Source organism: Lithobates pipiens, unplaced genomic scaffold, assembly GCF_037356315.1.
Source record: "Lithobates pipiens isolate NorthernLeopardFrog02 unplaced genomic scaffold, aLitPip1_a1.2 Scaffold_23, whole genome shotgun sequence".
In the NCBI taxonomy this organism is placed as follows: Eukaryota; Metazoa; Chordata; class Amphibia; order Anura; family Ranidae; genus Lithobates; species Lithobates pipiens.
The window spans coordinates 27065482-27090481 of NW_027507785.1; the positions used below are offsets into that span (position 1 = coordinate 27065482).

General features: G+C 42.7%; 1 protein-coding gene across 1 annotated transcript in view; it reads right to left on the reverse strand.

Moving 5' to 3' along the window:
- The window catches only part of NARS2 (asparaginyl-tRNA synthetase 2, mitochondrial), a 103353-nt gene that overhangs the window by 73958 nt on the left and 4395 nt on the right, over nt 1-25000 (reverse strand). The window contains exons 3-9 of the mRNA XM_077451380.1: nt 22968-23077; nt 19783-19903; nt 17512-17652; nt 11708-11788; nt 8583-8683; nt 4612-4744; nt 1657-1755 (exon numbers count right to left, since the gene is read on the reverse strand). Of these exons, the coding sequence (XP_077307506.1) occupies nt 1657-1755; nt 4612-4744; nt 8583-8683; nt 11708-11788; nt 17512-17652; nt 19783-19903; nt 22968-23077 (786 nt within the window). The remainder of the gene's footprint in view (nt 1-1656; nt 1756-4611; nt 4745-8582; nt 8684-11707; nt 11789-17511; nt 17653-19782; nt 19904-22967; nt 23078-25000) is intronic.

A 25000-nucleotide genomic window follows, 5' to 3' on the forward strand; every position in this document is an offset into this window, starting at 1 on the left:
ACAGCCGTCCCAGAGATGTGTGAACCGGCTCTATAGATAGCTGGTCACAATCTCCTGACATGCGAATTGGATGTGGGGAAACCAACAGTATCTCACAAAAGTACGTACTCCCCTCACAAATTTAGTAAATATTTTGAGATGAAAAGATAATAAAATAAAAATATAATAATAAAATAAAATAAAATATTTACAAAAATGTGAGGGGTGTACTCACTTGTGAGATACTGTATATGTTTCAAATCTTTCCGATAGACTCGAGTCCAGTCGAAAAATCTTTTAGTCTGTATGCTGATCCGACGGATGAAACCCGATGCTAGGGCAGCTATTGGCTACTGGCTATGAACTTCCTTATTCTAGTCTGGTCATATGTCATCACGGTCGAGTCCGTCGGACTTTGATGTGATTGTGTGTGGCCAAGTCTGTTCATTCGGAAAGTCCGTCGGAAAGACCGTTGGACCTAGTGTGCCGGAAAGTCCGATCGTGTGTACGCGGCATAAGTTCCCTGTTCTATAATACTTGGTACAAGAAATGACAGTTTAAAAAAAAAAAAAAAGAGATGTCTTAAAGTAATTGTAAAGTCTCTTTTTTTTTGGCTTTAAAAATAACAAACATGTTTTACTTACCTGACCTGTGTAGCGGATTTGCACAGAGCAGCCCCAACCCTCCTCTTCTTGGGTCCCTGGTCGGTGATCTCTCTCTCCTCACTGGCTCAGAAGGAAGAACAGGCGCAATTAGCTCCTGCTGCCATCAACCACAGCCAGAGAGGAGGGAGGGCGAGGCTGAGCCACAGTGTGTGCGTCAATGGACATACACACAGCACAGCTCTGGAGCGAGCCAGCATGAGTGCCCCCCTAGCTTGCCATGGGGGGCACTCAGCAGGGAGGGAGCCAGGAGCACCGGAAAGGGACCAGAGAAGAGGAAGGTTGTGAAAAACAGAGCAGGTAAATATAAAGCTCCATTCACACCTGAGAGTATTTGGAGTGGCATTATTCATTTGAATGGGCCTCCTTCAGCTCCAAAATGCTCATGTACCAAATCTTGGCACAGAGCCAGGAGCGTTTGTGATTTTTGTTGTGATCGTATCGCGTTTTGTCGCTCGAAAACCGTGGCAAAAATCGCACTGCGTTTGTATTAAGGAATAATGGCATTGCAAATGGGTTTCACGTTTTGCCGTGATTCTGGAATCGCAGTGACTCTGCCCGCGATCCAAATCGCTCAAGTGTGAATGGAGGCCAACAAGTTTGTTATTTATAAATTGCTTAAAAGTGTACAATTGTGTGTAATAACAATAAAAAAAAAATTTAAAAAAAAGACAGAGGCGCAGAAAAATACCGGATGACCAGTTCCTGGATTCTTCTAGCAATCTGACAACACTGCCTCTGCTGCATTGAAATCCCGAGCTGGGTCGTCAGTACTGCTCAGTTCTCTCTTCCCGGACTAGAGAACATCCTCCCCCTCTCCTCGTTTCCATGACCTGAGACGGAGGTGTTCTCTAGTCCAAGGGAATTGCAGAGTTGACCAGGGTACCTTTTTTTTTTTTTTTTTAAATGGTGGCCAGTCTGGATGGGCAGATTTGTGGAGTCCTGATAATGACACCACAGCACCCTATAATGACTATGAAAATCCAGGACTTTGCTGCTATGACATCATACTTACTTTCTGTCCTGGGGAGACGTATTTGAAGAAGAAGGCTAAATCTTCAGCACACTTGCTAAGCAATGCTGAGGTTGTCCTTTTAAATAGGTCCTCCATCACCTAGAAATTAAATATAAAAGTTAATTGAAAAACTCCTGACTAAGAATTGCCCCGTTACCCACAGATACAATTCAAACTGAAACCCATCCTGAAAATATACAGCTGGGGAATAAAAGTCTGAATCTGACTAGAGGATTATAAAACTGCATAATGGAGGTATAAATATATCCAACCATCGGTGTAGCATAAGGGGTTGCAGGGGTCACAATTGCAACCCCGCCCATAGCTCCTGCAGCCTCCCTGTCATATTATCATATCCTCCACAAAGTCCAGCTCCTATATGCCCTAGGGCCCCACAGCCACGCTCCAATACTGGGCTTCCACTTTGCCTTCTACAGTCCACACCCCTCTGTTCTCATTGGCTGGGGAGAAGCTTTAAGCCATTTCCAGAATGGAGGGGAGCATGGGGTAAAAACAGCCCAGGATGGTGAAGTATCGGTGCTGTGTGCTGGCAACATGGAATGGTAACCGAATTAGGAGTACATCTCTCATAAGATGATTATTTACATCTTTTTTTAATCTATTTTCAATTAAATTTTTTTCATCACTTTTTATTAATTTGGACTTTTCATTCAACACCTTGCTTCTTTGTATGATTGTTGTATTGACATGGTCAATAGTTTCACTATATATTATTTGTAGTTTATAGCAGCGCTATCCATTTCCCATTTATAGCATTCATTGTGATTTTGTGAGAACATACAGGTGATAGCAGCTTTCTATATTCGCACCTCATTTGTGTCACTGAAATTGCACGATATTCACTCGCCACTAGGTGGCAGCGCATAACTACCACATTTCCATACTGGTCTTGACATACAGGCGATACTCTAAAAATTAGAATATTGTGAAAAAGTTAATTTATTTCACTAATGCAACTTAAAAGGTGAAACTAATATAGGAGATAGTTCAAGCCGTGATTTGTCATAATTGTGATGATTATGGCTTACAGCTCATGAAAACCCCAAATCCACAATCTCAGAAAATTTGAATATTGCATGCAAACAATAAAACAAGGATTGTATATAGAACAATATCGGATCTCTCAAAAGTATAAGCATGCATATGTACTCAGTACTTGGTTTGGGCCCCTTTTGCAGCAATTACTGCCTTAATGCGGCGTGGCATGGAAGCCATCAGCCTGTGGCACTGATGAGGTGTTATGGAAGACCAGGATTCTTCAATAGCATCCTTCAGCTCTTCTGCAATGTTCGGTCTCATGTCGCTCATCTTTCTCTTGGCAATGCCCCGTCGATTCTCTATGGGGTTCAGATCAGACGAGTTTGCTGGCCAATCAAGCACAGTAATCCCACGGTCATTGAACCAGGTTTTGGTGCTTTTGGCAATGTGGGCAGGTGCCAAGTCCTGCTGGGAAATGAAGTCAGCATCCCCATAGAGCTCGTCTGTGGAAGGAAGCATGAAGTGCTCCAAAATCTCCTGGTAGATGGCTGCGTTGACCCTGGGACTTAATGAAGCACAGTGGACCAACACCAGCAGATGACACGGCTCCCCAAATCAACACAGACTGTGGAAACTTCACACTGGACTTCAAGCATCTTGGAGTGTGCGCCACTCCATTCTTCCTCCATACTCTGGGTCCTTGGTTTCCAAATGAGATGCATCAGAAAAGAGGACTTTGGACCACTGAGCAACAGACTAGGTCTGTTTTTCTTTAGCCCAGGTAAGATGCTTCTGACATCGTTTGTTGTTCAGTAGTGGCTTGACAAGAGGAATACAACATTTGAAGTCCATGTCCGGGATCCGTCTGTGTGTGGTGGCTCTTGATGCACTGACTCCAGCCTCAGTCCACTCCTTGTGAAAGTTCCCAACACTTTTGAATGGCCGTTTCCTGACAATCCTCTCCAGGCTGCGGTCATCCCTGCTGCTTGTGCACCTTTTTCTTCCAAACTTTTCCCTTCCACATAACTTTCTATTAATGTGCTTTGATGCAGCACTTTGGGAACATCCAACTTCTTTTGAAATTACCTTTTGAGGCTTTCCCTCCTTATGGAGGGTGTCAATGATGGTTTTCTGCACAACTGTCAGGTCAGCAGTCTTTCCCATGATTGTGACTCCTTCTGAACCAGACTGAGAGACCATTTAAAGGCTCAGGAACCCTTTGCAGGTGTTATGGCTCAATTAGCTGATTAGAGTGGGACACTTTGAGCTGAGAATATTTGCACCTTTTCACAATTTTCTAGTTTTCTGAGATTGTGGATTTGGGGTTTTCATGAGCTCTAAGCCACAATCACCACAATTATGACAAATCATGGATTGACCCATCTTGCTTTGCATGTAATGAGTCTCATATATGAGTTTCACCTTTTAAGTTGCATTAGTGAAATAAATTAACTTTTGCACAATAGTCTAATTTTTCGAGTAGCATCTCCTCCGTTTCTCGATTGTGCATGTTCTGCGGGGCAAATGTCTTGTTTTGTTTTTATTCTGTTTTTTGGTCTACGCTGTTGCACATTTTTATACTTTTGTGTATAACTTGTCAAAACTCAAAGTAATTTGCATAAAAAAAACAAAAAAAAACAACACACTAGTAAAACCTAGTAAATCTCCCCTCTGCTTGCACCCTCTGTTGATCAATGGCTTGCATACTGATAAACTAGAAAAAAAAAAAAAAATGACAGGTTCACTTTAACGCAGCAACCTGCATGATACCCAGGACCGAGACAAGGGGTGGGCAAGAGGGGAAGCTGCCCTGGGCACAGTAGAGCAAGAAGGCCGGGAAAAGACACACAGGGCAGTAAACCCATTCTATGGCATGCATTAACAGTGGGGGTGGGGGGTGCGGTTCCACATCCTTGCCCTGGGCACTGGACAAGCCTGTCCTGCTACTGATGGTACCTGCATAATGTCCTCCAGGCTCTCTGTAAAGGAAATTTCAGCCTCTACCATGTAAAATTCCGCCAAATGTCGCCTGGTTTGCGAATTCTCAGCTCTAAAAGTCGGTCCGAAAGTGAACACTCTTGTGAAGGCGCTGGAGACAAAAACGACAAGAGGATTCTTAATAGTAAAACATGAAAAGGAGTTCAGCTTTATGATCTCTTATGTCTATGGAGGCGAACCTTATGTCAAAATCTAACAATTTTGATTTTTTTTTCCCCCTTCTTTAGGTTGCTGGAGAATCTATACTGCACAGAATGATACTAGGCGAGGGCCAGGCTTAAACTCGGACGATGAGTTTCTCTTATCTACTCCATTTTGGCCTGGTAAAGATACCATGGAAAGTGTTTTGTTATATCTGTTCAATAAGTGCAAAACAAACTGATCCTGCCAGAAATCCAATGAGCTAACTTCCTGTAGTGAGCCGACAACACAGTTTCTGTGCTGGAGTAAATTCCAAAGGATACATGCGTGTGAACTACAGAACACCACAACCCCCTAATGTTATGGGCAGAGTAAAGCAAGAGGTGTTCTGTAGTCCTAAAGCACTTTCTGTTTGTGATAGACACACCCTGGACAGGGGCTTTTGGAGGGGACTGAATGCTAGCCTCTGGCTTACTGATTATGGGTCCTGGATTTTAAGGAAACGATACTCTTTGTGAGGTGTATGCCTGGGGACCCTTGAAGTAATGTTACTTTGGATTCAAGTCAATGTCTCCCCAAGACACACAGACTCTGGGATCCCTGTATAAGGCCTATATGCCATATTAGAAATAGTGACTGCTTCATACTGCTGGAACTCAGCAGATGATGATGTCATCAACTTCAGCCACCTGTCTGTTATAATGGGTTTATGGTAAATAAGTCTAGTGTGACCTCTGAGGGTCTTTCACCCATTGTTATTTGTGCTAATTAACTCTGCTATTGTACAAAGGAGTTCTGTGTTGAAATTGATGATAATGCGTATTGTAGTTCATGAGCTAGGAGATGGCAAGGCTGACCTGAAAGGTCAGATCTCTGAGTCACCTAGTCTGGTTAAATGATTAATTAGCTCATGTTAATTAGGTTTCTGGTTACAGTTGTATTGTTATCCTGGTGTATATATTTGTGTGAGATCTCAAATAAAACCGTTTGTGTGTGTGTCCCAGCTTTATAACTGAGCTAGTCTTGTCTGGTTCTTGGTTACAATAGTTGGCTGTAAAGTCTGACCAGAGGTGCAGATTGGAGGAAGCAGATCTGGACTAAAGGTCCAGATTGGAGGAAGCAGTGTACTGATGGAAGAACTCAAGCGAAGTGCGGTGGGGATCCTTTACACTGTTCTAGGGTGCTCCTTCACAGATACAGTACAGTGAGCGTTGTCACCCTAGGACAGGAAGTGTGTTACTGGCAGGATCACCAGGTGTAACCACTTTCCGACCACCCCACACAGATATACTAGTATAGGGTGGCCGCTCTGCGCTGGAGCACGTATTTGGCACGTGATCAGTGCTTCCGGGTGGGAGGGGTACACACGTGCTGCCTCGGCTGTGTGATTTGTTACAGCACGAGGCAATTGGCGGTGCCAGTGATTAATCACCAGCAACTGCTGATTGGCTCTGTCATTCTGTAATAAACACAGAGCTCCGAACACTAACAGGTGATCTTGGTGTTGTTTTTATTCCCTGCAAGGAAGGGGGAAAAAAAACAAAAAAAAACAAAAACGCACACACAACAAGGTCGCTTAGTAAAAGCACCACATACCACACATATTACACATTGTTAGGCACACACTTAACCATTTGATTGGCCCTAGATGTTAACACCTTCCCAGCCAGTGTCATTAGTACAGTGACAGTGTATAGTATTATCACTGTCATAGTGTCACTATTAAAGTGTCAGTTAATGTACCCCCCAGCCAGCGTCAGATTGCCTGCCATACTGTCACAGAATGTGCAGCCGAGCTAAAAGCTAGAGGAGGCACTTAACAAGTGGTTAAAGGGGTGGCAGGGTAGGCGGAAAGGGGTTAAGCTAACCATTTTCTCAGCAAAGGTTTACAGAAACTGCCCCTAAATGTTAATTTTTTCAACTCAGTGGTGTGTAATCTCAGAACAAAGCACCATGGAAAAGTATATAGCTGTATATAGGTATCCCAAGCTCCATATAACAGGACTTAATATGTACCACCACCGTAAACTTTAGTTTGTAAAATTAAATTTTTATTTATACACTTCTTAAATATAAAAACACGTTTCGCACACAGCGTCCGCTTCTTCGGGACCGATTCCATGACATGAGGTCACTTCTCCAACTTTGCTTCATAGAATTTTACTGTCCTCAGCATGGAGTGTGCATTTCATCTGCAGCTTATTGCTGACTCTGACTTTAAGACCTATATAGGCAAGAGGTAATGGGTGGAGGCAGAGTAAAACTTAACTCTCCCAATCAACATTGATTTTTTTTTAATCCTCATGCTGCTAGCATTAGTAAAAATAGATAAGTAAATATGATATACTTTCCTGTTTTTAAAAAAAAAAAAATATCTTAATTTCTTCAGTAAAGCTGGCCATACACCATACAATTTTTTCATTCAATTTCCTTTAGATTTACCTTCAACTGTGTAGTACAAGGGCCTGCCTGATTGCAAGCAAATTGAAAGTGCTTAGATTTGACCTCACATTATATGGTTTTGGTAAATCTAAAGGAAATCTATAGAAGAAAAATTGTATAATGTATGGCCAGCCTTACTTCCTGGTTTCTTGCCTAGGCAAATGATGTCATACTTCCCAGGAGTCTTCAGAAGGGGAGGAGAGAAGGAGGGGCTTTCCGACATGGAGGGATGGGGGAAGTTTCCCCTGAATGTTAAGAATGAAATAGTGTATTTGGTTTGTGGTAATCAGATGCAGTGAAGATCCACTTTAAAGTGGATGTAGACCCTCACATATACCCACTGAAGTGAATAGCCTCAGGTGAAACACAAAGCTTAAAAAAATCCTCCTACATAGGTTTTACATGTATATCTGCTGTCTTTCCCTTTCTAAAGTCTTTGGAAAGTGCAGAACGTGTTAGAAATCTTGTTTCCTCTTTCATCAGTGGGTGTGGAGTCTGGGCTTACACTGTGTGTGAGCTGATTGGAGGAAAGGCACACCCCGTCCTTCACATAGGCAGAGGAACAAAGGAACATGCAGAGCTGTATTAAGAGTACACCAGCTCTCTGCTTATCAACCTCTAAGCTCCCTCTCCGACACAAAATTTCCAGCTGCTTTTATCTCCTGTGTTGGAGAACTTGTCAGAAGTGACTCTGCCGATAACAGAGGAACAGAGCAGCAGAAAGAAACGACATATAGAGCTTTGGAGAGAGATAAGACAACACAACAGATATATGTGCTTGGGTCAAATTTCATGAATGGGGTTTACAACCATTTTTAGGTCAAAAGGGTAAAATCCACAGATGTTGGCGCGTTTCAGGTAAGGAAGGCCCTAGGCATATAACTAAGGTAATGGCTGAGGCCTTCCTTGGCTAAAATGCACCAACACTGATTAATCTGTGCATTTTACCTTTGTGACTTCAATAAAAGGAGGATTGAACAGTCCGTGGATGACTGCCCGCTTTTACATGAAGTCTATCTTTCAAAAATTTCAAAGTTTTTTTTAGCACCAACTCATTATAGGCTAGAGGTAGGTTGACATAGTAGTTAAAACCCTGTGAAATAAAAATTATTTACTGAGATACAGGCTCTACAATAGTCCAGCACTCTTAAGGGCAAAGGAATTTTAAGTTAGTTAATTTAGTTCCTTTGATTTCGATAATATGCGTTTCCAAGCTATCAACGCGGAGTGGCAATCTTGATATAAAGGAATCAGATACCAGAATTTGTTCTATTCCATGAACTGGAATGATTGCCTTCAGTGACACTCCCTAAAGGTTTTGGAATTATTGCACAATGCAGCCTTACCCTGACATAACTTCCAGATGTAGCTGGCCCGACACAGTGAGGAACGCTGGAACGCCGAAAAACCCACCATTGTCTCCTGGAGCAGGGTCCTTGTTCCCAGCCTGCAACAAGCAACATTTGTTAAAAACACAGTCCCGTTACTACAGCTGTGGTCAAAAGTTTTGAGAATGACACAAATATTAATTTTCAAAGTCTGCTGCCTCAGTCTTTATGATGGCAATTTGCATATAATCCATAATGTTATGAAGAGTGATCAGATGAATTACAATTAATTGCAACGTCCCTCTTTGCCATGAAGATTGACTTAATCCCCCCAAAATAAAAACAAAAAACACATTTCCTCTGCATTTCAGCCTTGCCACAACAAAAACAGCTGACATGTCAGTGATTCTCATTAACTCGGGTGTCAGTGTTGACGAGGACAAGGCTGGAAATCACTCTAATGCTGATTAAGCTTTCCAGTCTGTTATTCTAACTCAAAAAGGAGGGTGGTGCTTGAAATCATCGTTCTTCCACTGTTAACCATGGTTACCTGCAAAGAAACATGCGCAGTTACAGTATGGCTTTGGGATTCACAGGTAAGGATATTGCTGCTACTAAGATTGCACCTAAATCAACCATTTATCAGGTCATCAACTTCAAGGAAAGAGGTTTAATTGGTGTGAAGAATGCGACAGACACATCCAAGAAAGTGCAGCAAGCGCCAGGACCATCTCCTACAGTTGATTCAGCTGCGGGATCGGGGCACCACCAGTGTGGAGCTTGCTCAGGAATGGCAGCAGGCAGGTGTGAGCACATCTTCATGTACAGTGAGGAGAAGACTTTTGGAGGATGGCCCGGTGTCAAGAAGGGCAGCAAAGAAGCCACTTCTCTCCAGGAAAAACATCAGGGACAGACTGATATTCTACAAAAGGTTCAGGGATTGGACTGCTGAGGACTGGAGTAAAGTAATTTTCTCTGGTGAATTCCCTTTCCGATTGTTTTGGGCATCCAGAAAAAAACCTTGGTTTTCGTAGAAGAAAAGCTGAGCGCTACCATCAGTCCTGTGTCATGCCAACAGTAAAGCACCCTGAGACCATTCACGTGTGGGGTTGCTTCTCAGCCAAGGGGGCTCACTCACAATTTTTGCCCAAGAACACAGCCATGAATAAAGAATGGTACAAAAACGTACTCCGAGGGCAACTTCTCCCAACTATCCAAGTACAGTTTGGTGAGGAACAATGCATTTTCCAGCATGATGGAGCACCTTGCTATAAGGCAAAAGTGATAACTAAGTGGTTTGGGGAGCAAAACATCAGAACCTTGGGTACATGACTAGGAAACTCCCCAGACCTTAATCTCTTTAAGAACTTGTGGTCAATCCTCAAGAGGTAGGCGAAACACCGCCCCCCTCCCCCCACACATTCTGACAAACTCCAAGCATTGATTATGCAAGAATGGGGGGCCATCAGTCAGGATGTGGCCCAGAAGGTGATTGACAGCATGCCAGGGGGGAATTGCAGAGGTCTTGAAAAAGAATGGTCAACACTGCAAATATTGACTCTTTGCAAAAACTTAATGTAATTGTCAATAAAAGCCTTTGACACTTATGAAATGCTTGTAATTATACTTCAGTATACCATAGTGAGATCTGAAAAAAAAAAAAAAAAATCTAAAAAAAACACTGAACACTGTGCTACTCCTCATCAACAAATACAAAGTTCAAAAGACATCGTGCCTTTGAGGAATATTGTGAGATGGCTTCTCATATAAGTGCTCACTCACCAGAAACCAATGACCACTGAAGGTGCTTTTCATATTATAATGGAAGGTCTATTAAACTCTTCAATAAATTTCAGAGCAGGGATGGGATGGATCCACAGTTGCCCATGCGCTCTACGCATGCTCTCATGGTGCTCTCATCTGGCTCCAGATCCTGTCTGCTGTTCTACAACGCTCATCTCTGGCACCCTGACGTTTTGGCTTGTCTGACTATCCGTTCCGGCTCCTGAACTCTGGCTATGTTTTGACTACGTTTACTCGGTTTACCTTTTAATTATTATTATTATTATTATTATAACAAGTGTGATTTAACTGTACTTCTGTCTCAGTCTGATTCATGGTTTCTGACACATACACACTACAGGAGATGATCATAGATTGAGGACACATTACAAGAAACATTTAGAGATCACTACCATTAGACCCCTTTCACACTGGGGCGTTTTTCAGGCGTTTTTCATGCGCTTTAGCGTTAAAAAAAGCACCTGAAAGAAGCCGCAACTGCAATCCCAATGTAAAAGCCCGAGTGCTTTTACACCGAGATCCCTTTCACACTGGGGCGTTTTTCAGGCGCTTTAGCGTTAAAAAAAGCGCCTGAAAGAAGCTGCAACTGCAATCCCAATGTAAAAGCCGGAGCGCTTTCACACTGAGGCGCTGCGCTGGCAGAGCGTCAAAAAAAGTCCTGCAAGCAGCTTCTTTGCAGCGCTTTTGGAGCGGTGAATACAACGATCCTAAAGCGCCCCTTCCCATTGAAATCAATGGGAAGCGCCTGTAAAACGCCTGAAAAACGCTATTGGCAGCAGCGTTTTGTGGGCGCTTTTAACCCTTTATTTGGCCACTAGCAGGGGTTAAAAGCGCCCCAATAACGCTCGAAAAACGCTGGTAAAGCGCTGCTAGTTTAAGCAGCGCTTTTCGAGCGTTTTTCGGGCGCTGACATTGTGAAAGGGCTCTTAAAGCAATTGGGCTTTCACATTGGGACTGCAGATGAGGCTTCTTTCAAGCGCTTTATAGGCGCTTTTTTTAACGCTAAAGCGCTTGAAAAACGCCTGAAAAACGCCCCAGTGTGAAAGAGGTCTTAAAGTCATTCTACAATTAAGTGCTCCTTGCAGTCCCTATATGAACATTACTGGCACTACATTTGATAATCCATAATAAAAGTTTAAAGAGAATATACAATATATACACAAAGAAAGAAAAAAACAATAGACACCAAAGAAACTGTAAAGAAGTTTGAAAGAAAATAAAAACCCATTTAGCTAGTAAAAATTAGTTTAATAAATATATTTTATTGTCCATAGGCAAGGAAAGCACAAAACTACTGGGAGCCACAGGTCCCCCTCCCCCCAAAAACAAAAAACACCTACCTCAACCTGGAAGAGCTCTCCCGCTCCCTCGCAGTCATTAGAGGTAATTATTGGAGTGTGGATGTGAACATAACCATGGCTCTAGATGCAGAGAGAGAGAGAGAAGAGAGGTGTAAAGTCTCATTCTGGAACTTTGTCCCAACAATGCCGGCATCACAGCGACAACTCCCCAAAATCACTGTGCCACATTGCATCTGACCTCCGGCCTTCCCTTCAGTCTTACCCAGTTGTACAAACTCCTCTCTTGCACTGAAATGGCTTCCTCTGATTTCACTGCACACTGTGAGCTGCAGCAATTCAAATAGAGACTGCCTTATTTCCTGACTAGAGGACGACCATAAGCAAAACATAAGCAGATTAATTCAGCTTTCGACCCCCTATGTTTTATAACCACAGTAACTGGGCAGGGCTCAGTAGCAGCCATTTATCCGAATATTAGAGATGACGGATCATCTTAGACTTGCTTAGCTCAGAAAAAAATAAACATGTATAAATATATCCAAGGCCCTTACATCTACAGCACTGTGCAAAAGTTTTAGGCAGGTGTGAAGAAATGCTGTAAAAAAAGAAAGAATGCTTTCAAAAAAAAAAAGCATAATATTATTATTCTTCATATCACTAGAAAAAAAAAAAAAAAAGCCTTTGAAAATTAGTTTGCAATAACTCCATCAGTATCACCAGCAAAGCAGCTTCAATTTTGTTTGGGTACAACGTCGAAGGACTGCACGATTGTCAATTAAAGCAACGCAGTGCCAAATTGTAAAAAAAAAAGTGCTATGGTCAGGAAGGGGGTAAAATCATCTTCCGGGGGTGAAGTGGTTAAATTGCACCACTTATAAAAACATGAATGAATGTAGTTATTTTGGACATGGAGTTCAGTTTTCAGGTCCAGCGCACACACCATGCATGCGTTATTATGAACAAAGTGCGCCATCTTGTGGTGACATTTAGGAAAAGCATTGAAGAATTGCTTTTTGAAGAACTACATTTAGGAGGTAAATATGTTGTTTGAATGTATCTGCTGCCTATGACCATCTGGAATGGCTTTATGCCAGAGCTTCTTCTAAGCATTACTATCTTGTTTAGATGAGCTGCCATTAGATTGGGCCTTGGATAGACAATGTTCTAAGGCCCGGGTTGTCCCGATGCCATTCTGCTATTTCTTAATATTCCTTAAAGCAGAACTTCACTCTCTCAATCAACATTGACTCTTTAATCCTCATGGTGCCAGCATTAATGAATAGATATGTACTTAATTTACTTTTTTTTCAGTTGCTCTTTTTAAAAAAAAAAAAATTTATTGCATTTATTTATAGTGAAGGTTTGGGCATATTTACCTTTAGTTCTAGCATCTACCCTTTCCACGCAGTGCCAACTTTCTTTTTACATTTATTTTCCCGATTTCTGGCCTAGTCAAATGATATCATAACATCATAAGAGTCTTCAGGAGGGGAGGAGGAGTTTTCTCAGCTAAGGCCTGGAAGGGCAGATGGATTTCAGGAAGTAAAAACACAACATGAACCATCTGCCATTACTCAAGATGGCCACAAATGCTGGGAGGTTGTATTTCAAAATGATTTCTCAGCAAAATAAAGCCTGGAGACATGGAGGGATTGGGGAGTTTGCTTTGATTACTAACCGCTTCCATACCGGGCCAATTCCAGCATTCCTCTCCTACGTGTAAAAATCTGTTTTCTTTTTTGCTAGAAAATTGATCAGAAACCTCAAACATTAATGTATGTATGAAAGAGTATATATATATATATATATATATATATATATATATATATATAACTATTAATGTGTAAATACAAAAAAAAAAAAGAGACCAATACAGATAAGTAATAAATTATTATTTAATTCCAGGTCTGAAATGTAATATATCCATCACAAATGAGGCTACTCCGTTTCTAGATAAATTATTGTACATATAGGACAGACGACACATTATTAGGCCCCTGTGTGTGTGTGTGTGTGTGTGTATATAATATATACAGTGCCTTGCGAAAGTATTCGGCCCCCTTGAACTTTTCAACCTTTTGCCACATTTCAGGCTTCAAACATAAAGATATAACATTTTTATTTTTTGTAAGAATCACCAACAAGTGGGACACAATTGTGAAGTGGAACGAAATCTATTTGATTTTTTTAAACTTTTTTAACTAATAAAAAAATGAAAAGTGGGGCGTGAAAAATTATTCGGCCCCCTTGCGTTAATACTTTGTAGAGCCACCTTTTGCTGTGATTACAGCTGCAAGTCGCTTGGGGTATGTCTCTATCAGTTTTGCACATCGAGAGACTGAAATTCTTGCCCATTCTTCCTTGCAAAACCGCTCGAGCTCAGTGAGGTTGGATGGAGAGCGTTTGTGAACAGCAGTTTTCAGCACTTTTCACAGATTCTCGATTGGATTCAGGTCTGGACTTTGACTTGGCCATTCTAACACCTGGATACGTTTATTTGTGAACCATTCCTTTGTAGATTTTGCTGTATGTTTGGGATCATTGTCTTGTTGGAAGATAAATCTCCGTCCCAGTTTCAGGTCTTTTGCAGACTCCAACAGGTTTTCATCCAGAACGGTCCTGTATTTGGCTGCATCCATCTTCCCCTCAATTTAACCATCTTCCCTGTCCCTGCTGAAGAAAAGCAGGCCCAAACCATGATGCTGCCACCACCATGTTTGACAGTGGGGATGGTGTGTTGAGGGTGATGAGCTGTGTTGCTTTTACGCCAAACATATCGTTTTGCATAGTGGGAAAAAAAGTTGGATTTTGGTTTCATCTGACCAGAGCACCTTCTTCCACATGTTTGGTGTGTCTCCCAGGTGGCTTGTGGCAAACTTTAGACGAGACTTTTTATGGATATCTCTGAGAAATGGCTTTCTTCTTGCCACTCTTCCATAAAGGCCAGATTTGTGCAGTGTACGACTGATTGTTGTCCTATGGACAGACTCTCCCACCTCAGCTGTAGTTCTCTGCAGTTCATCCAGAGTGATCATGGGCCTCTTGGCTGCATCTCTGATCAGTCTTCTCCTTGTCTGAGCTGAAAGTTTAGAGGGACGGCCAGGTCTTGGTAGATTTGCAGTGGTCTGATACTCCTTCCATTTCAAAATGATCGCTTGCACAGTGCTCCTTGGGATGTTTAAAGCTTGGGAAATCTTTTTGTATCCAAATCCGGCTTTAAACTTCTCCACAACAGTATTACGGACCTGCCTGGTGTGTTCCTTGGTCTTCATGATGCTCTCTGCGCTTTCAACAGAACCCTGAGACTATCACAGAGCAGGTGCATTTATACAGAGACTTGATTACACACAGGTGGATTCTATTTATCACCATCAGTCATTTAGGACAACATTGGATCATTCAGAGATCCTCGCTGAACTTCTGGAGTGAGTTTGCTGCACTGAAAGTAAAGGGGCCGAATAATTTTGCACGCACCACTTTTCAGTTTTTTATTTGCTAAAAAAGTTTAAAATATCCAATAGGATTTCGTTCCACTTCACAATTGTGTCCCATTTGTTGGTTAATCTTCACAAAAAATTAAAATGTTATATCTTTATGTTTGAAGCCTGAAAAGTTCAAGGGGGCCGAATACTTTCGCAAGGCACTGTATATATATACAATTTTAGATTTAACCACTTATGACGGCCTCCCCTGTGCAGTCATAAGCGCCCTGTGCGCGCGCTGTGATCACCGAGACTCGGGTCACCGATCTGAGTAAGGGGCCAGTCCCTGCCCCATTCCCATGTGATCAGCTGTCAGCCAATGACAGCTGATCACATGATCAAAACAAAAGCTTGGGTGATTTTTTTTTTTCTCCTCCGCTGTCAGCGTGAGGAGAAAAAAAAAAAAAGCCGATCACCGTCTCACCTTAAAGGGACATCGGTCCCGAAACGGAAGAGGCAATTATGCCTCTTAATTGCAACCTGAAAGTGCCCACAAGTGTCACCGAACAATGCCCACAAGTGAAACCTATCAATGCCCACCAGTGGTGCCAGTGCCACCTAGAAGTGCTGCCTATCATTGCCACCCATCAGTGCCCATCACTGCCGCCTCATCAGCGTACATCGACGGACAAAAATAACCAGTTTTAAAATTTTATAACAAAATACATTTATTTTTATTTTTTAAATTCGGTCTTTTTACATTCACAAATCACACAGGTGATCAAATACCACCAACAGAAAGCTCTATTTGTGTGAAAAAAAAAATTATAAAAATGTCATTTGGGTATTTGGGTACAGTATTGTATGGCACGATTGCCATTCAAAGTGCATCAAGTAAGTGGCCAGTAAGCAAGTGGTTAAACAGCCCTGGTAGATGAAAACTAGAATAGTGCAACAAATGATTAGGATCTGTAGTTTTTCTCTATAGATCCGTTCTGCCGCTGTTAAAAGCATGTTTTGCTATTTTGAAATTCAGGAGAATCTGGCACAGCGTTCACTTGCAGTTGTACATTGTGATTAGCTGCGTCGGAACATTCTTGCCATTTCTGATGTGCTTCCTTGTTGTTTTTCTTTCCTTGTTGCCGCTGCTAACCGCAGGAGAAATAGTACACTGCGATTACCTGCAGACAGCTGCAATAAATCGGTCCTGGACGCAGTCCAAATTTATTTTTTCTAACCGCACCAAACCCCATGTAAGGAAACCGTTCCTAAATGCAGTGTGTGTACGGGGCCATAGGAAAGCATTGTGTGAGTTTAGCTGCAGTAGATAACTTCATCTATCCACAGCTAAAAGCTGAATTCTATCCGCCCGTGTGAAAGGGGCCTCATAATGTGTTTTATATATATATATATATATATATTATATAATATATATTATGCACACACACACACAGGGGCCTAATAATGTGTCGTCTGTCCTGTATGTACAATAATGTATCTAGAAACGGAGTAGCCTCATTTGTGATGGCTATATTAAATTTCAGACCTGGAACTAAATAAATGTAAATAATAATTTATCACTTTTCTGTATTAGTCTCCTTTTTTTGTATTTATTTACACATGAACTGTTTAATTAATAGTCTTTAGTGATATATATTATAATATATATGAATAAATATGCAATATATATATATATATATATATATATATATATATATATATATATATATATATATATATATATATATATATATATACATACACACACACACACACACACACACACATTATATATATATATATTCTTTATTATTTTATTTTTTCTTCTTTCTTTAGATGTACTGTTCGATCAATTACATCTTTGCACCTGTTTAGAGTTGTTCCAGTTTTTTAAATTAATTGATATAATAAGGAATGTTGTATACTTCATTACTAATTGATTCCAGCTTGTCGAAAGATTTAATAATCAATTACATGTTGAAGATAATGAGCTATATATTGGTCCATGTATGATGTTTTGAAGAAGGGCACTATCTGTATCAGCCTGAAACGTCACCAGGTATACCATTCAATTTTGATGTAATCTTTTTACATTTTCAATAATTTTTATGGAAGAAGAAGGAGGAAGTAGGAAGGAGGAGGAAGAAGAGAGGCCATCATTCTACTTTAATCCTGCATGCAGGCTTGTGGTTATGGGTTGTGTTTTTTCTAATACAGAGCACCCTATTGGGATCTATTTGCATTAATGGTAAAGAAGGTCAGCCTTTTGCGTTTGAACACATGCCTATGAGCAGCGCTGCATTCAAATGCAAACAGCAAGATTTGAAAAAAAAAACTATGTACACAAGCTCTTACACACAATGCAATTCACAAAAAAAAAAAAAAAAAAAACACACACCACAAACAAACAACGACGAGTACCTGGAAATACTCATGGATGGCTGCTGTGGCTTCGCTGCGGATTCTCAGTAAGGATCCAAGCGTGTTGGTCCTGCATCGCAGGTGAGGAAATTGACGCACATATTCTGGGGTGTGGCGTTGTTTAATTTTAAATGGAAAATCCTGCAAAACACAAAAAGACATCTTCTAGTAGTCAGTGCACCAAAAGCATTCCGTTCCCTTAGGGGGCATTCACACCAGGGCACAGGGAAAGCAACTATTCTTGGAAAAGGAAAAGCATATATTTTATTGTTAAAATAAATAAATAAAAAAAAATAAAAAAAAGGGGGGGGGGGGGGGGTTTGGGTACTAAACCTTGACATTTTCCAGAAACACAAGTATAGGTAAATGTCGCATGACATGGTATACTTCCAAATAGGTCCAGCAATACACTCATTTAAAAGCCTTCTGTTTTTCTTTGCCCCACTTCTCTGAACGTCCAGTTGATCTCCTCCCCCTCCTTGGATGTTCCATCATTCCTAAAGCAAACACTCATGCATGCTCCAAATCTGGAGCAAGCTTCACTCTCAGGCTGCCTGTGCAGACATCATCCCATAGTCCTCTCCAGATAGAATATGAAAGCCTGGCTACAATGGGTCTCCATAGGACCCTGCAAGGCAATGTGGCCACCTTTAAAGCGGTAGTAAACTGCACAAAAAAAAAAAATTGGTACCTGCAGGATAATGGCATAATGCGCTAGTATGCAACGCATACTAGCACACTATTCCAAACTTACCTTAAAACAAAGCCCTCCAGCGGTGCGTTGTCATCGCTGACAGGGCTTCCATCTTCACACAGTCTTCCCAATTCGAGAGCCTTGGATGTTTGGTTGCTGGTTTGTTAAGCTTTCACAAATGCAGAGTGCCAGTAAGTGTGTATGTTATTGTTACTCCTGACCCCTGCACTCAGTCCATTGCACTGTCCTGAGCCCCTCCCTCTGGACGTTACATTGTCCTTACACCTGCACTGTAAACCGCCCTGGCCCTCGCCCCCTGTACGTTACATTGTCCTTACCCCCGCCCCCTGTACATTACATTGTCCTGACCCCTGCCCACTGTCCTGAACCCCCACCCCCTGTACATTACATTGTTCTGACCCCCGCCCACTGTACGTTACATTGTCCTGACCCCTGTCCACTGTACACCGCCCCCTGTACATTACATTTTCCTGATCCCTGCCCACTGTACGTTACATTGTTCTGCCCCCTGTACACCCCCCTTGCCCTCGCCCCTTGTACATTACATTGTCCTGACCCCTGCCCACTGTACACTGTCCTGACCCCCCGCCCTCTGGACATTACATTGTCCTTACCCCTGCACTCTATAGGTTACATTGTCCTGACCCCTGCCCCCTGTACACTGCCCTGGCCCCCGCCCCCTGTACATTACATTGTCCTGACCCCCTGCCCCTTGTACACTGTCCTGACCCCCCTCCCTCTTTATACTACATTGTCCTGACCCCCACCCACTGTACGTTACATTGTCCTGACTCCTGCACGTTATCCTAACCCCCACACTATGTCCATTATACTTTCCTGACCCTTGCACTCTGTACAATCAGGACGGGTTTTCTAATCTATTGGGACTGCTTTTTTTTTTTTTTTTTTTTTTTTTTTTTTTTTTTTTTAAGCCCGGGTTTCCTCAAGATGTTGCATCCTTTTAGAAAGGGTGTTATGACTAAAGCAATATATTGAGAAATGCTGTTTAATAAAAAGGACATTTAAGGAGTTGTAAAGTCAGTTTTTTTTATCTTAATGCATGCTATGCCTTAGGATAAAAAGCCTTCTGTGTGTAGCAGCCCCCCTAATACTTACCCGAGGTCCCTCTCTATCCAGCGATGTCCACGAGCGCCTTGGCCGTCCGGGACTCTCCCTGCTGATTGCCCGAGACACAGCAGCGGCACCACTGGCACCCGCTGCTGTCAAATTCAATTAGCCCAACAGGAGAGAGAGGGGGCGGGGCCGAACCGGGGCAACGTGTCTGAATGGACACACGGAGCTCGGCTCTGGTGCCCCCATAGCAAACTGCTTACTGTGAGGGCAGGAGGGAGGGGCCAGGAGCACAGAAGAGGGACCTGAGGGGGGAGGAGGATCCAGGCTGCTCTGTGCTTAACCATTACACATAGCACCAATTGAACTAAAGTGGAAATTGAAGAATTGGAATTGCTATGTGTATAGTCAGTATAAGATTTAACAGAAGATTGCCGTTCCATCCAGATGCATTTCTAAATCTAGAATCATAGATGACATCTTACTTTGGTGTCACATTCTCCAATCACTCGAATCTCTTCTGCCTTGACCTCCACGCTCTGCTTGGTGCCCACACTACTCACCAGAGCCCCCGACACTTCCACCGCACTGCCGAAACTGATGGAGCTGCAAGGAAACAAGAGAGACCATGTACAGCTTCACAATCCTTATATAACAATCCTATAAACCTGAAGAGTATGTAGAACCCCCCAAACAGGATATATTTTCTGAAAGCAGACACCCTAGAGCTGGGATTTGGCAACCCGTCAATCGCATGCTACCTGTCGATTGGTGACAGGTAGACCGGGAATGGGTCTGTGCCGCCGACCCCCGCCTTCTCTCTCCCTCCTCCTCTCTCCCCCACCGCTGTCATCAGTGAACAGCAGGGAGCGAGAGCCAGCACAGAGCTGGCAAAGTTAACTTTTCAACTTAAGCAACAGGTGATTGGTTGCTAGGTTCTAAGCAACCAATCACCATCTTGTTAATATAAAAAGTTACTCTGCCAGCTGCCGCCCCCTGTTCAGAACTGTGCTGCCTCTCGGTCTCCTGTGCACAGGTAGGATGCTATGGGAGGGAAGGGGGAGAAGAGGACATTAGTGTGTAAGTGTGGGTGAGTGTGTGTGGTGATGTGAAGGGGGCAGTGGACACTGCTATGGGAAGGGCCACCCCATAGCAGTATCTTCTACCACACTTCACATCACCCCCTCAACTCCTGAACCCTGCAGTTCCGAGCGTAACGCACTCCCGAACCCTGCAGTTCCGAGCGTAATGCACTCCCGAACCCTGCAGTTCCGAGCGTAACACACTTCTGAACCCTGCAGTTCCGAGCGTAATGCACTCCCGAACCCTGCAGTTCCGAGCGTAACGCACTTCCGAACCCTGCAGTTCCGAGCGTAACGCACTCCCGAACCCTGCACTCTTGTTAAAAAAATTTTTTTATGCCCACTGCATTTTGCGATCTACATTTGGGGTTAACAACATAACCTCACCAAAAGTAGATCACAAAAGGCAGTGCATTTTGAACACGGTGCAGGAAACAAACACATGGAACATGCTTTTATGGCATTGCGTTCTGGTGTGAATCGGCCCTAACAGGACACCGTGACCGGTGATCTTTGACCTCATCAGTGTTGTTCAAGTAGATCTTCATCTCTTTAAGGTTGCCTACCCCTGCCCTAGAGAATAAAATAGCAGTAGTTGCAATTTTTTCTATGTCAGGATATTAGCACAACAGTTTACGAAACGCAAAATGTAAGTAAAAAAAATAAAAATTATATATATATATATATATATATATATATATATATATATATATATATATATATATATATATATATATATATATATATATATATATATATATATATATATACACACATACATACAATTTTTTGGGGGTAAAATATAAAAGATGAGATTGTGCCAAGCAGATAGATGCCCGAGGTGTCAAATCTTAAAATCGTGTGGGCCTGTGAAATGGCAACATATTTTACATAGGTGAAACTTTAAAAGCAGTCATCGGTTTAGAGTTAATCGTGAATAATGGGCCTTAACTTCCTGGTTTTGACAGGTACTCGCTCCCACTTCCGGGTAAGATTGCCGTGACTATTTCCAAACATTTCCCCCCTTGCTGCCTTCTGGGACACACACAGGTCCCAGAAAGTGGCAAGACCATTCAGAAAGCACAGCGCGACTCGTGCACACGCATTAAGAAACCAGTTGTGAAGCCTGAAGGCTTCACTGCTGATTTCCCTTACTTACAATGTCGGCGCCTGCACCCTTGCGATTCAGCACTGCGTTGCTTTAACTGACAATTGCGCGGTCGTGCAATATGGCTCCCAAACAAAATTGGCGTCCTTTTTTTCCCCACAAATAGAGCTTTATTTTTGTGGTATTTGATCACCTCTGCGGTTTTTATTTTTTGCGCTATAAACAAAAATAGAGCGTCAATTTTGAAAAAATAAATGCATTATTTTTTACTTTTCGCTATAATAAATATCCCCCAAAAATTTATAAAAACATTTTTTTCCCCTCAGTTTAGACCGATACGTATTCTTCTGCATATTTTTGTTAAAAAAATAATATTGCAATAAACAATTATTGATGGGTTTGCGCAAAATTTCTAGCGTTTACAAAATAGGGGATAGTTTTTTTTTTTTACTAGTAATGGCGGCGATCAGCGATTTTTATTGTGACTGCAACATTATGGCGGACACATCGGACATTTTTGACACATTTTTGGGACCATTGTCATTTATACAGCAATCAGTGCTATACAAATACACCGATTCCTGTGTAAATGACACTGGCAGTGAAGGGGTTAACCAGGGGGGTGGCAGTGTAGGGGTTAAGTGTGTTCTAGGGGCGTGTTACTAACTGTGGGGGGGCTGGGCTGTGTGTTAGTGAACACTGATCTCTGCTCCAATCACAGGGAGCAGAGATCAGTTTCACTTGTTGCTGGGGAGATGTCGTTTACATCGGCATCTCCCCGTTCAGCCTCCCCGTGAGACGATCGAATGAATCCCCGCGGCGATCGAGTCCGCGGGACCCGCTACCGGACTCACGGGGGTCCAGGCCGGCGGCGCGCAAATGCGATGGCAGGGCGGAAATTACAAATGGACGTACCTGTACGCCAGTTTGCCTGCCCGTGCCATTCTGCCGACGTACATCGTCGTGCGCCGGACAGGAAGTGGTTAAAGTGGATGTAAACCCCATTCGTGAATATTGACCCAAGCACATATATCTGCAGTGTTTAATTATCTCTCTCCAAAGCTCTAAGTGCAGTGTCTTTCTGCTGCTCTGTTCCTCTGTTATAATAAGTCACTTCTGACAAGTTCACCAACACGAGATAACAGCAGCTTAAATGTATGTCAGGAGAGAGCTTAGAGATAGATAAGCAGAGAGCTTCTCTATTCATAATACAGCTCTGCATGGAAGAAAAAAAAAAAAAAAAAGATTTTTAACATGATCTGCAATTTTCAAAGAGAGTAGAAAGCTGAAGACAAAACAAAATAAATAAAAAACCACAGACGTCGATCGGTTGCCATGCACAACTGCTCCGTTTTTGTGATAAATTCCCTCCCCGCACCACAGTGTGACTTTGCTAGAAGGGTACCTTATGATGTACACATGTGTGATAGTCCTACACTCTTCATTGTTGCCCGTTCTCCTGTGATACAGACAGTGTTACCTGTGTCTGAGGCTGGGCTCGGCCACAATCTGGAGGTTTTGTAGAGAAGATCCGTCATTGATATGGAGAAATAAAACTTCTTTCTGGTCTCGGACAGAGCGCACCCAACCCTGCCGAAGGAGAGGAGATTAGAGAGCCCATGTAATTGTTGTTATTTTTCAAGAAATTACTAAGTAAGATAAGGAAACAGAAAACAGAATAAAATAGAATAAATTTACACGGAAGCTACTACAAACATACAATCTGTCGGTACAAGCACCGATATATGTTCCTTATAAGGTTTCAAAAGGTTCGGCTACCAAAATAATATCCGATTTTGGAGATATTACTGTGTTTAGTCTCAAAGCATGGAAGAACAATGTACTAATGCAGGGCTCAAAATTTCAAGTCCTGCGCTACTAGGCAGACCTTAAAGGTTACTCTCCACCAGTTGCCCCGCCCAACCCCTACCCTGCCCTAATTCTGCCCATAAACACGCCCTCATAAAATTATCTCATGAAATTACACTTAAATGTTTTATGCAAAATTAAGTTACAAAAATAAATATTAAACATCTTTATCAGTGCAGCCTCACCTCTGCCCATCATTACAGCGTGACAAGTGCCCATCATTGCAGCCTCACCTCTGCCCATCATTGCAGCATGACAAGTGCCCATCATTGCAGCCTCACCTCTGCCCATCATTGCAGCGTGACAAGTGCCCATCATTGCAGCCTCACCTCTGCCCATCATTGCAGCATGACAAGTGCCCATCATTGCAGCCTCACCTCTGCCCATCATTGCAGCATGACAAGTGCCCATCATTGCAGCCTCACCTCTGCCCATCATTGCAGCCTCACCTCTGCCCATCATTGCAGCCTCACCTCTGCCCATCATTGCAGCCTCACCTGTGCCCATCAATGCAGCGTGACCAGTGCCCACAAGTGCAGCCTCCCCTGTGCCCAACAGTGCAGCCTCCCCTGTGCCCAACAGTGCAGCCTCCCCTGTGCCCAACAGTGCAGCCTCCCCTGTGCCCAACAGTGCAGCCTCCCCTGTGCCCAACAGTGCAGCCTCCCCTGTGCCCAACAGTGCAGCCTCCCCTGTGCCCAACAGTGCAGCCTCTCCTGTGCCCAACAGTGCAGCCTCCCCTGTGCAGAGGAAGAGAGAGGGCGGCCAGATCATCACAGAGCAGGGATTGCCCGCTGTAACAGCTTTGATTTAAATTGCCACCTGCTCAAGGTCACACACAGTCCTGTCTCCTGACACAGAACCCGTGACAGACAGAACACATCCCGGCATTGGAGCCACGTTCTGTTTATCATTGGTGCCGGGTCAGGAGGCGGGACTGTGAACGGACGGCAATTCAAATGAAAGCTGTAACAGCGGGCAATCCCCGCTCTGTGATCCGGCTGGCTCTCTCTTCCCCTGGGCGATCACTGTGAGCATGGCTCCCATTTGTTTTTTTACATTTCTTATCGGGTATGTTTTGTAGCAGAAAGTTAAAAAAAAAGTTATATATATATAATTAAAAAATATATATATTTTTTTACTTTCTGCTATAAAAAAAATCCCAATAAACGTATATTGAATGGTTTGCACAAACATTATAGTGTCTACAAAAGCGATCCCCCTTCACACAACACACAACAACAGAGCTGAGGCTGTCAATCACAGGCTGTGTGCTGGAGCTCCCTCCACTGTCACCACTCTTTCTCTTGGTGTCAGGAAAACTTGTCAGAAGTGACTCATGTAGATAGCAGAGGAATGAAGCAGCAGAGAGAAATGACACTTGGTGCTCTGGACTGAGACAAGCGCTCACTAAAGAGGGATATGCTTTGTTCATATTTCATGTCTGAGGTTTACAACCACTTTTAGGATGACAGTTAATGTGTGTATGCCCTGCCCCATCCCCAGTCAACATGCCAATACAAAAAAAACAAACAACGGTTTTGATGACATACCTCATCTTATACCCAATGAAATCAGGACTGGGTCTCTGTGTTTCTCTATGTAATGCAAACAGATCATGGCTGGTATGGGGGGCTGGAATGACTT